Source organism: Panthera leo, chromosome F2 (assembly GCF_018350215.1).
Source record: "Panthera leo isolate Ple1 chromosome F2, P.leo_Ple1_pat1.1, whole genome shotgun sequence".
In the NCBI taxonomy this organism is placed as follows: domain Eukaryota; kingdom Metazoa; phylum Chordata; class Mammalia; order Carnivora; family Felidae; genus Panthera; species Panthera leo.
The window spans coordinates 27811243-27826789 of record NC_056695.1 but is presented as its reverse complement, the minus strand read 5'-3'; the positions used below and the strand labels follow the sequence as shown (position 1 = coordinate 27826789).

The following is a 15547-nucleotide window of genomic DNA, read 5'->3' as shown; positions in this document are numbered from 1 at the left end:
TATTGCTTCCCTCTGCTCTTCCTCTTTTCTTCTATTTCCCTCTGCCTTTACGTACGTCCTCTTCGTGTATGTTCTCATTCATGCATTTTCATACAATTGTTCTCTCTCATTCTGTCACTCACTTCCTGAATGCCTGTGTACTGGGTACTGTTCTTCTAAGTGGATGTAGGCTTGGCTGGGCACAGGAAAGAAAAGGCTTGGGGAGCGTTGTGAGATGTGCAGCAGGGAAGATCAGAGAAGGCAACAGTACCCAGATCACCCTGAACCTGGAGGGCTCGGTACACAGTGGGAAGTGGCCAGAGGGTGACCACAGAAGGTGGCATTGTGGAAATCAAATATCCTGCTGCTGTGAGGAGAGTGAAGGAGTCTTCAGCAAGGGTGAAAGCTGGATGATCCCCTAGACAGCAGGGTTTTAATGATCGGCCCATAGTCAATTCACATAATGGATAGATTGGTTCAGGGTTCATTTTAGAGGTAAAGTTGACAAGACGTGCTTATGGATTGGATGTGAGAAGTGAGACTAAAAGAGGAATCAGAGATCCAACTGTCAGGCTTGAGCAACTCTGTCTCACTCTCTATTTCACTGTTATTCTCTATTTCTTTCTCCCTTCTTTCTTTTCCTCTTTTCTTTGTTCACACTGTAATAGACTCTGGAAGGTTCACATCCCTACTTTAGTTCCTGCTTAAGTCTCCATTTAGAACTCAGAAACTCCAGAAAGCTTTCCTGAGGTCCCTACAGTGGGGAATAGACACACCCACATGATACCTGACCCTGCCTCCCTCTTGGCACCAATCTCTACACTATTCACAAGGATCACTAACACAAGAGTTTGCAAGCATGAACTCTAGAGTCAAAATACAGCAGGTTTGTACCCAAGCTCTATTACTAACTAGCTAAGTGAACTCTAGCAAGTTACTTAAGGAAGTCTCTGTTCCCACATCTGTGAAGTGTAGATAAGAAAATTGTCCACTCAGAGAAAAGTTTGCATGAGAGGATATATATAAAATGCTTACTACTATACTAGTACAAAGCAAATGCTAGATAGATGATAGCCATTATCATCATCATTATTGTCACTTTACAGTACCCATCTTCTTTTAAGCAGGGTTCCTGCCGAATATCAGAAAACAAATTCAAACAGGAAATAGTAAAATAATTTAGGCTTAGAAAAACACACTAACTCTTCAGTAAAACACAGTAAAAATGGATAGTATGATTTATTGGCCAATTCTGACAAATGTATACGTGGAAGTCATAGTCGGGTTCAAACATACCACTTACCAGATTAGATGCACCCACAGGATTATTTTTCTTTGAGGTCTCACCTGGGCAGGTGCATCTACAAACCACAGGGCAGAAAGAGACTGATTACAGAGGTTGAGGGGCTGAGGGCGTGACCCTCTTAAACATTCTTTACTTCCTTCCACCCCACCCACCCCACCCCACCCCCACCCCCCACCCCACCCCCGCCCCAAGATGTCTTGGCATCAGTAAATCCGTGGCGACGCCTCCCTTGTGGCGTAGGCTTGCAATAGCCCAGCTTTCGCCCTACACATTTGCGGCTTCCGTGGACACATTAGCAACCAACGCTTTTAGATCCCAGTCGCCTAGCTTTGCCAAGGCGGTCAGAGGTCATTTGGAGAGTGTTTTGCCTCGAATGGTTCTCATTCAGAAGGCCATCTCATTCCTTCTGTGGTGCTTTGGAAATTCGCGCCCTCCTCTGGTCCCGGTTCAGGTGCAGAGAAACGTCTGGGGGAGGACGCAGGTGCTCAAGAGAGGTGGGGCGGTGAAGGCGCCCGAGTGGTGAACCCAAGATCGAACCTGCAGACCCAGCGCAAAGTAGAAACTGAAAGTACATTGCCGGCTGATCCTACGGAAGTTATGGGAAAGGCAAAGCGCAGAGCCGGGCCGTGGTGTGTGCCGCCCCCCTTGGGATGGATGAAGCAGCAGGCGCGGCGTGGGTGAAAGGAACCAGCCGCAGAGACCGCCCTACCCAGCACGCGCTCCCAGCAACTCCGCGGAAGACCAGGGGCCTGGCAGCGACTATGGGCGGTGAGAGCTTGCTCCTGCTGCAGTTGCGGTCATCATGACCACGCCCGCCTCCCGCAGACCATGTTCCATGGTAAGGACTCCTATTCCAGGCGCACCGGTTCGCGCGCCCTGCACGCCCGGGGACTCCAGGACGCTTTGCCGGGCCCGGCGCCCAGGCGCGTCCGGGAACAGTCCAGCCTTGCACTTTGGACCTGCCGAGAGCACTGGCTCTCTCACAGGCAGGCGTCAGCCGCGCCTCAGTACCCTGGCCCACAGCCACTTGCACTTGGGACTGCTGCTCCTGGCCGGCTGCGAGAAGCCGTCCCAGACGCCGGCTTTCCGTCCCGAGCCCTAGAGCTGCAGCCTCGGCGCCGCTCAGCGGTGGCAACCAGGTCTCAGAGGTAGCCAGTGGCTCGCCGTCAGTCTTCCCGAGCCAGCGCTGTCCTCGGTCAACCCGGCTCCCAGCCCGCCCTTCCCGTGCTCCTGGCGGCGCCCAGTTACTCACAGGCGCCTGGAGAGGGGCGAGTACCTGGGCTCCTGTAGCTCCGTACTCTCTAGAGAAGTGAAAGCGAAGCTCCCACGGGACGCGCTTTTAAACCCTAAAGGGACAGGTCTCTGGAAAACCCCGTTTCGCCCCCTCAGTGAGGCTGGGAGTTTCCGACTGGGGCTGTACCTCGTGCCCTTTGCTGGGAAACCGAGTCCTTGAGCTGGCACCGAGAAAGGCGAGTTTCGGGTTTTTGTTTTTTCCTATATGGGTACTCCTTGGAGGAGGCAGGATTAAATAGGCAAAAGTTCAAATTCTAGACTTTTGCTAGGATCCGATATATTTTATTTGTGCGGACTACGGACAGAGAGTAACAAGGACAAGGGCAGAGCCGAGTCGAGGGACCGGGATTCCGGTGGCAGCCATATGGCCAAGGAAAAGAGCCAGAAAGTTTACTGGAAGGGGAAAAAGGAGAAGACGAGATGTGAGGGGCGAAGATCTGTTGAGGGAAATTAGAATGCTTTATAGTGAATACTTCCTCAAGCAAAAAAAGACGGGTGGGGGAGGGTGCGGGAGTAGGGAGCAGTTTGCTCTTCCGTTTGATGCCTGGTCTGTGCGCTTTCCAGGCTACACCGTTAGATCAAAGAAAGGAGCCTTTCCTTCCTCTCTCATAGGTGTTAAAGAATCAAGAATTGGCATAGCGAAGAAGTACCAGATCAGTACCAAAATAAAGGGGGTTGTGGGGATAGAGTGTGGAGGACAATTATGGAAAAAGATTTGTAATGGGTGCCGTCCAGAAGTTCAGCATAGAATTAGAAATTAGGTATATCCCTGCCTTCCTTACAATGTCATGGATCGCCTGCAATTCTTTCTTTCTTATTGCTCTTGGTTCTAATCCCTGCATCACCTCTGATTTTAAGTGGAGAGGTTACAAAGAGAAAAGAAAAGAAATGGAAGCTAGGGTATGCATTATTAACAGGGAGATTTATTTCCTGAAGTGTATCTATATTGTTCATTTACCATAAGGTATTATTAGCAAACAATAGAATAGAAAACTGAACTTCTCATAATGTGTGGCTTTTGCATTTTGTTCCAAGAGATTTCACTAGAAGCTTAAAGACAGAGTTACTGTGAAGAGGGTTTTTTTTGTTTTGTTTTGTTTTGTTTTTGTTTGTTTTGTTTTGTTTTGTTTTGTTTGCTATTTGTTTTGGGAGTTGAAGTCGTTGAGACCCTACTATGTGGTTCTCAACTATGCTGTCTAGTTTAGGTAATGTAATCATATTTGAGGGGCAAAAGTGGAATAGTAATAAAGACAGGGAACCGAGAAAGATGAGAAAGCCTAAACAGGTACACAGGACAATCACACATGGTACCGCATTGATATTTCCATATCTGAAACAAAAATGAAAAGGCTATTGTATAGGACCAAGTTACATGTCATGTTCACACTCATGCACATGAGATTATTTTCTAGGATCTCACCTCTGACACATAACCTAGTGTAATAAGAACAAATATTTAGTGTCTGTTTTCTGAAATAAGAGTGTATTATGGTACAGTATTTCAGAGCTTGGCCAGGAAGCACCTTAGTGAGGTTCATGTGGGAAAAGATGGGTTTTTGTACATTCCCCCTAACTACACACACATACTTTTTTTTGGTAGCAAGCAGTGTAACTCGGTGGCTAAAAGCTGAGTTTCTAAATTCTTCCCTCTTCACAAAGTTTCTTTGTTCCTCAGATTCTCCATCTGCAAAACTGAGTGGTAGTACTTACCTACAGAAGTGGTTATGAGATTAAATGAAATATTGTATGCAGTATCATAGGACAGCTGCAGAAATGTCTTTAAGGGTTTATCATGGGATTTGTGGATAGAGTTTACAGTGCAATCTTAATATTGGCTGTGGGAGATATTAGATTTCTTTAGCTGAAGATAATCAAACTTATGTTTGTAACCTTAACGAGATCATTTCCATACAGCAGATGGTTTTCTGTTTATTGATTTTTTGTTTGCTTTATTGCACCAATTTGCTTGTGCCAGTTGTTCATATTAAAGGCAAGTCTTATATATTCAGATAATGTTTTCTGTTTCATCCTGAATGTCTTTTGAGTACTTTTTTTTAATTCCCAGTGAAAATGGGTCTATGAAATGTTATAATGGATATTAAATAAGCACTTATTGGTCTTAAAGACTGATGAAAGATTGGATTTGATACACAGTAGAAACTAATTTTTTCTAAGTTTATTTATTTATTTTGAGAGAGAGGGGCACAGAGAGAGAATCCCAAGCAAACTCCATGCTGTCTGCACAGAGCCCCACTCAGGGTTCAATCTCATGAACTCTGAGATCGTGACCTAAGCAGAGATCCTGACCTGAGCCAAGATCAAGAGTCAGACGCTGAAACTACTGAGCCACCCAGGCTCCTCTGTAGAAACTAATTTTTTTACGTTCACTTTGACCCCATAACTTATACAGCTGAGGATTGAATGTATTATTTGGCTTAAATTAAAAACCAACAAGAATTTTTTAGACAGTCATCATTCTGGTTTGACCAAATTCCCTACTGAAAACAAATTCTACAGTTTCAATCCCTTCAGGAAATCTAAAGACAATTCCACAGGCCCAAGCTTGCCTTGCATTATTCCTTATGGTTTGTCTTTTCTGTAACCTGAAGAAAAGTTCAGGGTTGGGAAAAGGGTGCATATCTATGTATAACCTGAAACAAAACAGAATGAAAGCAGAGATTGTTTCCTGTTGTGACAAAGATGTCAAAAGCATGCTCACACGAAGCAATATTAATATGTTTACTCTCTATATGGTGTGGAGGAAAGACTTCAATTGCAGACCAAACTGCAAATTGTCAATTCGAGAGGTGGGAACCTGAGAGATGTGAGTCTGAAGCCCTGGGTGTGTTTGCAGTATTGTCCAGAGGTGATGTCAAGTCTAAAGAAATGCCTTATTTGGATGGCCAGGGGGATTCTTAGAATTACGGTGCTTGAAAGTTGAATGAGATGTTGAGAGATCATTTAGTCTAAAGATTTCCTTTTACAAATCAGTTAAACAAGACTTAAAAGATGCTGTCATTCAGTCAGTCTCACAACACATTGTCATACAACCCCTTGTCAGAGCAAGACAAAACCCCCAAATCTCCATACTCCAAACCCTCTGTGTTTTGTATTGCTCTAGTCCCTCTGGAGCTAAGCTGTTTAACAACAGCAACAAAAGACACTCTTTACAGACAAGGCAAATTATGTTTCAGAACTGAGAAATTAGTTGTAGTACATAAAAAAGACTGAGGTTTCTACCAAGGCATCATTGAAAGCCCTGATAAAATGTCATTCAATGAATAACTGAATTGATACGAATTTGGGGAGCACTAATTACTGAAAGTTAGGGTGAAGAGGACACAACACATACTACTCATAGAAAGTAAAACGGCCTCCTTTATTAAAACATGAAAGGTGGATGTTTGAAATAACATTCATTTCATAAATAGTAAAATATTATGAAATACTATTTCATAAATAGTAAAAATGTCTCTTTTTTCATTAGTATTTAATTATTTTATTATATTCCCCCTAAATTGTATGCTGTATAGCTTCTCCTTATCATCTACTCTTTCCAAATACCTTTGGGACACCTGTAAAACAACAGAAAAAATGAAATTTGGCTGTAGGCAATCTATACAAATCCAGTATATTTAGTGAATAAATAGCAATTGATTATTGTTTGAGAATCTTCAGGATGCAGGAACATTAGTACAAGAGAGAGGCAAATCTGTGTAATATTACACAGAGATGGGTTTCATTCAGAGGACTAATGTAATTACATGTTATTAAAAGATTATGGCCATTTCTGATAAAATGCTGGTGAGGCAGTAAACTCAGATTAGAATCTGGACCTGGGACCTACTATCTGATTTTTACAAAAAGATTAATTTGCAGGACCCTTTTGATCTTTACAGATAATGTATATAAGGTAACAAAGTGCTTGGCACATGATAGGTACTCAAAAATAACTATCGTCATCATCATTATTCATCTCCTATGTGAATTTTGCCTGAACGCATATAGACACTTAGCGGCAGAGCTATGAATACATTACGTGTCTCATTTTGCTTCTCTTACCTTGTCAAGTGTCCATGATATATGAAGATGAGATATAGGATTCATATTTGTTGTTACACCTGCTATTTAGCCCAGTTCCTCTATTTGTAAAAATCTGGGTCACTAATAGCATATAATTTATTGGGGAGTGCTATTGATTTTTATACGACAGATAATGATATAATAGATGATAATGTTATTGGGAACTTTATGATGTATTTAACAGTGTTTAGATTGTCGTAATATTAGGTCCTTGGGTTCCAAGGAGTATTGTTTGTAGTACTACTCAGAAAAGGCACAGATGTGAAATGTCTTGCAGTCAACAAGTACAATTAAACTTCATTTGGAAATTCACAGGAAATATATTGTTAACTTAGGTCAAAAGTTTGCAGAAAGATGCAAACAAGACATTTTCACAGGCTTACGAAGAATAAGTCTGTATATGACCAGATTTTAATGTCTCTGGGAATAACTGGCTTTCCATCAGTGCGTTATTACTGCCTGAAATGATAACCATTTTTAATTTCATTCCTTTTGTTTACACAATTGTCTCCAACTGGGAAGGCTTACCCAAAACAGATATAAATCATTAGCTAACAGGGTGTGAATTTATTTATTGGGTTTTTCTAACATGTCAAGAAGCTAGACAGGACTGTGTTTGAAGAAAATAGGAGTCTCTGGGCACTTAGAAACCTAAAAGATAAAATGTCAAAATATAAATGCCAACTTTGTCACAGTTCTGGGAAGGGTAAAACTCTTTAAGGTCTAGTATTAAAAAGAAAGAATGTAATTACAGTGCACTATAATTCTGCACTGCTGCCTCCAGGAGCAGCTGGATACCTGGGCAACCATCAAGGTTTACATAAATATTCATGCCACAAATCATAAAATTTCAAAACATTTTATTTTATTTTTTTTACCTATAGTTTACTTGTTTACCTGTAGATGCTTTTTTTGTAGAAATGTTCAACATAAACTGAAATTGAATAAACTGATTTATACCCTAGAGTGTTTTTCAGAGGCAAAGAGGCTGCTTTCATCACGCCTGTTCGGAGCTTTTCCAAAGAGTAATTTTTAAATAAAAAAGTAAAAGAAATCTGAACTCTAAAATGTAATCTTACTTTGGCTGTTACATAATATTGAATTTTAGGGTTCTTTCCACACTATCCAAAAGCCAAGATGCATTTTAAAAACTTATTAGAAATAAATGGTCAGTCTGGGGCGCCTGGGGGGTGCTGAGTTGGGTAAGCGTCTGACCCTTAATTTTGGCTCAGGTCATGATCTCACAGTTCGTGGGATCCGCCCCATGCGGAGTTCTAGCTGAGAGCTTGGAGTCTGCTTGGGATTTTCTCTCTCTCTCTCTCTCTCTCTCTGCCCCTCCCCGCCTTGTGTTTCTCTCTCTCTCAAAATAAATTTAAAAAGAAAGATAGAAATGGTCAGGCCAATTGAAACAACACAATCAAACTATATAATATGACATATAACATTTAGCTTATTCTTACTCACTGTTCAATTTAGTTTCTTTTAGGTATATCTTTGGAATTCCTCCCCTGATCCTTGTTCTGTTGCCAGTAGCATCATCTGATTGTGATATTGAAGGTAAAGACGGAAGAGAATATCAGCACATTCTAATGATCAGCATCAATTACTTGGTATGTGCTTGTTTGTTTTTCTCACATTTTAACAGTTTTATATTCAAGTATCCATCTGTATTCCTTGGAAGAAAGTGGAATAACTAAAGAGCAAAATTTAATGAGCTACTAAGTACATATTTTGTAGTTGGCATCATTATATCCTTTTAAAATGATTCCTTAGTAGACCTTCAGATTCCCACCACTATCCATTTCAGCCCAGTTCCCTTCACTACTAAATTTCTTGTAAGCATAATTTAGCACAACTATCTGCACTTCCTCACTTCCTGATGACTGTTAGTCACTGTAGAAGCACTATAATAGAAAAGGGAAAATAACAGAATACAACATTAAAAAATTATCATGAAAAGAGATATATAGTTATTTTATCTGACTGTGTGTACATGCATATGTATTATACGGATATTTTTATACCCATGTATATAAGTAACTTGCTGTGAATTAATTTTTTAATTTACTGTGGACTTTCTTTACAATATATTTTATATTTTAGAGCGGTTTTAGGCTTCCAGAAAAGTTAAACAGAAAGTAGAGAATTCCCACATACTCATTCTTCCTCTGTACAATTTCCCTTATTATTAACATCTTGCATTTGCGTGGTACATTTGTTAAATTGATGAACCAATATTGATACATTATTATTAATTAAGGTCCATAGTCGACATGAGGGTTCACCTTTTCTGTTGTCCAGTGCTTTGGGTTTTAACAAATGCAGTGTCATGTATCCACCATTACAGTATCAGAAAATAGTTTCAGTGCCCTTAAAAATCCTTTGTGCTCCACTGATTCATCCCTCCCTCCTTCCCTCCACTTGAATCCATGGCAATCATCAATCTGCTTATGGTCTCTATAATTTTGCCTTTCTAGGATGTCATATAGTTGGAATCATGCAGAATGTAGCTTTTTTAGACTGGATTTTTTCACTTGGCAATGTATATTTAAGGTTACTCCATGATTTTTTTTTGTGTAAGTGGCTTAATAGCTCGTTTCTTCTTTTGTTGAATAAAATTCCGTTGAATGGATATACCACATTTGTTTCTCCATTCACTGATTGAAACACATGTCTTGGTTGCTTCCCATTTTGGGCAATTATGAATAAAGCTTCTATAAGCATTCATATACAGGGTTCTGTGTGGACATATGTTTTCAATTCATTTGGATAAATATCTAGGAGAGTTATTGCTAGATCATATTGTAAGACTGTCTTTAGTTTTATATAAAACTGTCAAAGGGTCCTCCAAAATGACTATACCATTTTGCATTTTTACCAGCAATGGATGAGAGCTCCTGATGCCTCGTATTCTCACCAGCATTTGGTGTTGTCAGTCTTTTTAATTTTAGCCATTCTTAGGTGTGTGATGGCATCTCATTGTTGTTTTAATCAAGTCCCCTAATATCGTAAGATGTTGAACATCTTTTCATACGTTTATTGCCATCTGTACATACTGATCGATGAAGTATCTGAACTCACATCTAAACTGACATCTTAAAAATATTAAATCCTATTGTGAAATATCTTTCCATTTATTTAGATATTTCTTTGATTTCTTTCATCAGTTTGATATTTGTCCTCATACAGATCCTGCTTACATTTTCTCTGATCTGTATCTAAGTATTCCATATTTATGGTGCTATTGTAAATAGTGTTGTGTTTTGAATTTCAAATTCCAATTGTTCATTGCAGATATGTAGGAAAGCAGTTGACTTTTGTATATTATCCTTGTATCCTGAAACCTTACTGCAATCACTTTACTAGTTCCAGGAGGAAAAATCCTTTGGGATTTTTTACACAATTATGCCACCTACAAAAAATGAATTTTTTGACAATTTAAGAGCTATATCAACATAATCAGATGTGTTGATTTAACAGATAATCAGTTCTTGAAGCCCCAAATGGCAAAGGAGAACCCTCCCAAATGTTCATGAGTTGGGAGAAATTGTCTAATCTGCCCCCTCCTGCCATTCCTTATCATCCTCTCCATATGCTTATACTGAAGTAGCACGTGACACATAGAAAAAATCATTGTTCTGCCTCTTAGAGGGATATGGGAAATTCAAGATAATATTGAACAGGGACCACAGAGGTCCCTGATTTTGCTCGTTGACAAGGAAAAAAAAATGTACTCTAAATGGTAATTATATCATTTTATATTTCATTCATTTTTGACACTTGACATTTTCTGCATTAATGCTACTAAATTAATGTTTTTGAGTCAAGATAATGCTTTTATTAAGTTTTATTATCTGGGCAAGGAATCAACTAGTATTGGTCCTACATTTATAAATAACTATTATGTGTGTAAAACTGCAAAAAAAAGAAAAAAATGCTACTAGCAATCCAAAAGGAGAGTTTTATCTACCAGATTCATAGCACATTTTTCCTGGAAATTTAGAGGAGCTTATCTCATTAAACCACACAGCAGCAACAAGAACAACAGCAGCAACAATGATGCTATTTAAACAAAGCAAAATATGGCTACTCTTCTTAAGAGATTAATTCACAAGACATGGAAGAGTGTATGAACTAATCAATTCCAGTGAATAGTGCCATGATAATCTCGAGAAAGCTGTTTGTAAATGTGAGGTGATAAATCAGAAGGAAGGAGAAAGAATTCACAAAGAATTATTCATAACAACATGCAGAATATTCATGCACTCAGTGTGAACTAGACGCTTTGTGGACATTACTGGGTTTGAGTCTCAGGGACACCATAATAATACTAATATTTACGAAATGTTTGTTATGTTCCAGGTGCTAGCCAAATAAACAGTATGCCTATAAGAAAGGTGCTTTTATTACATTTATTTCACAGAGGAAGAACCTGAGGCTCGGGGCGCCCAGTTTGTGTCAGAACCCGGATATGAGCCTCTGCTGTTAACCAGTACACTCACCTGCCTCTTGATAGCAATATCTGTGTTAGCGTATTCATGAAGCAAACATCTATTTGGAGCCTGCTATTATGGAAAACCTTTCTGTGGGGTGAAGTGGTGGGGGCTTCAGGGTAGATATAATGATGGACTAGGTATAGACCCTTCTTTTTTTTTTTTCAGTATATGAAATTTATTGTCAAATTCGTTTCCATACGACACCCAGTGCTCATCCCAAAAGGTGCCCTCCTCAATACCCATCACCCACCCTCCCCTCCCTCCCACCCCCCATCAACCCTCAGTTTGTTCTCAGTTTTTAAGAGTCTCTTATGCTTTGGTTTTCTCCCACTCTAACCTCTTTTTTTTTTTTCCTTCCCCTCCTCCATGGGTTTCTGTTAAGTTTCTCAGGATCCACCTAAGAGTGAAAACATATGGTATCTGTCTTTCTTTGTATGGCTTATTTCACTTAGCATCGCACTCTCCAGTTCCATCCATGTTGCTACAAAGGGCCATATTTCGTTCTTTCTCATTGCTGTGTAGTACTCCATTGTGTATATAAACCACAATTTCTTTATCCATTCATCAGTTGATGGACATTTAGGCTCTTTCCATAATTTGGCTATTGTTGAGAGTGCTGCTATAAACATTGGGGTACAAGTGCCCCTATGCATCAGTACTCCTGTATCCCTTGGGTAAATTCCTAGCAGTGCTATTGCTGTAGACCCTTCTTTAAAGAAGCTTTCATTTGGTGATGGTTAAGTCTTGGTGTGAAGTATGCAACTTGCATACTTCATATGGAGAGGCTGCCATACTGTCATTCAAAACAAACAGACTGGTTGCGAGCTAGATTTGGGAATCAGAAGATATAAGCTGGGTTCTCTGAGGAGGAGAATAGATTAGCGTGGCCCTAGGAGAGAGACCATGCTGTGGGATAGTGCACTGATCTCCAGACTTTAGACAGTACACTCGTTAGTAAAATTTTTGGAGCCTGCACTACAAATACACATTTAGCATTTATTTACATATTAGAGCATTTCATAGTATTTTTTTCATGCATTAAGAAAGATATATATATAGATATATATATAGATAGATAGATATATAGATATATATATAGATAGATAGATAGATAGATAGATATAGATATAGATATAGATAACAGAAGAAAATTTACAAAGGATGAGATAAAAACCACATGTAGATAGGATTTCTAAAATTTTCTTCCCACACAGCAGTGGAATCCCAAGCAGGCCCTGCACTGTCAGCACAAAGACTGATGTTGGGCTTGAACTCATCAATCGTGAGATCGTGATCTGAGTCGAAACCGACTCCGACGCTTAACTGACCAAGCCACCCAGGTGCCCTCACATACATTATCTTACTTGAGCTTCACAATACCCCTATGAGGTGATAATAATAATAATAATAGTAATAATAATAATAACTAATACAAATACAAGGTTTACAATGTGCCAGTGCTGCTGTGAGCACTTTCTGTGTATCAACTTATATGATTCTTAAAACACCTCTAGTAATGGGGAAACTGAGACCTGGATCACATAGGTAGAAAGTGGCAACACTGGAAATCAAACCCCAGCAATCTGGTTCCAGAAAATATACTCATTATTGTGAGGAAAAACAGAAAATAGCTCTGCTATTGTTTTGGCTATTTCAGGTCCTTTGCAATTTCATATGAATTTTAGAATCAGCTTTTAATTTTTAGGAAGAAGTCAGTCAAGAGTCTGATAGGGATTTTGTTGCACCTGCAGATAAATGTGAGGGCTTTGTATTTTCAACAATGCATAACAGTGCTTCTGATTCATGAACACATGAACATGGGATGATTTTCCTTTTATTTAGATCTTCAATTTCTTTTAACAAATATTTTGTATTTTTCAGACTGTAAGCTTTGAGTTTTTTTTGTTAAATGTATTCCTAGGTAATTTATGTGTCTTTGATGCACTTGATATTGTTAATGGGATTGTTTTCTTAATTTCATTTTAAAATTGTCTGTGGTTCTTAACCCAGTACTCCTTGTACACTTACCTAAGTTTATATCTTATTTCCCCATACTAGTCAGTAAGTATCTTAAGGACAGTTTATGCTTGATTTATCTTTGTATCCCATAGAATGTTTAACAGAGTACCTTGCATATAGCAGTTTTTCATAAGTAACTATATGAATTATAATAATATATGATAATAATAAATGAATTCAAAATCAGTACCATAAGTTAATGAGAACCCAGACCTTGTTTCAAATAGGCTAGAAGTCTCTTTACTTGAACATCTGTTTCTTTGGAAATTTGTTATGAATCAAATGTCAGGTACCTTCCTGATATTCAATCTGAACTAGTTTGAGATGGTGAATACTGTTGTGTTTTTTCCATAAAAAAATATTTTGCCTAAACATAATTCATATGGTTGAGTTACATAACTCTTAGTCACCAAAACAGAGGCTGATAAAAAATAAAAAGGCTGCTAGATATGGTCACATACTTTCTAGGAATGAGTCAGTCTGATTATAGGCACATGAAGGGCTGTTCTTTATTATAAGTTATTAAGTTATAAAATGTGAATAGGTGATAACTGGCTTTACAATTTCCAATGTCCTTAACTCCATCTCCATCTTTATTTGAGGGGCCTTCATGTATTCAACTTCCGTCTTTGCATACATAGATGGCCCTAAGGTTTACACCCCTTTCATAAACTTTAGCACCATTTAATTTAAATATCAATTAGAAGTCTTTACTCAGATGTACTGTACTGGCACATCATGCGTAATAGAAAACTAATTATCATCACTTTTCACCTGTTTCTGCTTCTACATTCTCTGTCTTTGGTAACATCATTTGCATTTGCCCAGTCTATCAGTGTTGAAAGCCTGGAATTATCCCTGGCACCCTCACTCCTTCATTTCATCCATCACAGATTATTGTAACTCCTTAACACCTGTTTAAGTCATTCATCTATTGACTTCCACTAGTATAATTTTAGATCAGGCAGTCCTCGAACATCACTGAGATGGCTTCCATAGCCATCAGGAGGTTCCCCGCTGTATGATCTCCCCGCCACCAGAGTGTATCTGTCCTCTTTGCTGGCACTTTGTTATCTTTCCAAAATTCAAACCTGATACACTCTCTCTCCTTTTCAAAAAGCTCTTTAACATTTAAAAATCTCTCTCACCTGATACCTATTAGACTTTGATCTTGCATTTCATTTCATTGGTTTGCTGATAAAGGTAGACAAGAAAATAAATGATCAAAGTCTTGTCAAACATTACCTTATAAACATGTCTAAATATGTTTAAAAACTGTTATTAACAGAAGAAAAAAGATTTAAAGGAGCTAAAGTAAACCTTAAATTAGTTCTTTTTATATCAGATTATGCTAGAAGATAAATTCTCTGTGTATATAATTTAGCAGTCTGACTGAATCAGTTGCAATTTAACAAGAGAAGTTAGCTTTTAAGAGGCCAGTCTTTTTGTTCTATTAATGCTTTATTTTAGTTATAAAAATAAAATCAAAATACACTACTTCAAAGACAGATTTTCTGAGTGGATTTAAAAAAAAAAAAAAGGGAAAAAAAGGCCCAACTATATGTTGTGTACAAGAAACATACTTTAAGTATAAAGATATACATAGACTAAAAGTAAAAAGATGGAAGATGATATGCCATGTTAACACTAAACAAAAGAAAGCTGAAGTAGCCATGTTCATTTCAGGCAAAGCATGCAGTAAGGAAGATTATCAGTAAGGCATTAAATAATAATAAAGAGGTAAATTCTTTAGGGCAGCATAACAGTATTTAACGTGTATGTGCCTAATAACAGCATCAACATTTGTGAAGCAAAAACTGGTAAACTGCAAGAAATAGATACATCTGTTATTATAATTGAAGACTTCAACACCCCTCTATCAGTAATTGACAGATTCAGCAGATAGAAAATCAGTAACCATATAGTTGAACTGAAAAGCACTATAAAAACTGGACCCAACTGACATTTATAAAATACTTCATCCAATAACAGCACAATACACATTTTGGGCAAGGTGACATGGAATATCATTGGAATATCAATATCCAGGTCTGAACATATTCTGGGTTATAAAACACATCCTAACAAACTTTTAGCATATAGAAATCATGTGAAGTATGGTCTCAAACTAAAACATAATTGTAATTAAACTGGAAATCAATAACAGAAAGATAGATGGAATATTTGGAGTTTAAACAACATTTTAGATAACATATAGGTCAAAGAAAAAGTCTCAAGAAAAATTTAAGAATATTTTGAACTAAAGAGAAAATATACATTACCAAATTTGTTGGACACAGTGAAAGCAGTACTTAGAGCATTGAATTCATATATTAGAAAAGAAGAAAGATGTAAGTCAGTCATTTAAGCT

General features: G+C 38.3%; 1 protein-coding gene across 2 annotated transcripts in view; it reads left to right on the top strand.

Moving 5' to 3' along the window:
* The first annotated feature begins 1487 nt into the window (after positions 1-1487).
* Positions 1488-15547, top strand: part of IL7 (interleukin 7) — a 60181-nt gene continuing 46121 nt past the window's right edge. For both annotated transcript variants that reach the window (XM_042924430.1, XM_042924429.1), the window contains exons 1-2: positions 1488-2123; positions 8138-8271. In XM_042924430.1, the coding sequence (XP_042780364.1) occupies positions 2114-2123; positions 8138-8271 (144 nt within the window). In that variant the 5' untranslated portion in view covers positions 1488-2113. The remainder of the gene's footprint in view (positions 2124-8137; positions 8272-15547) is intronic.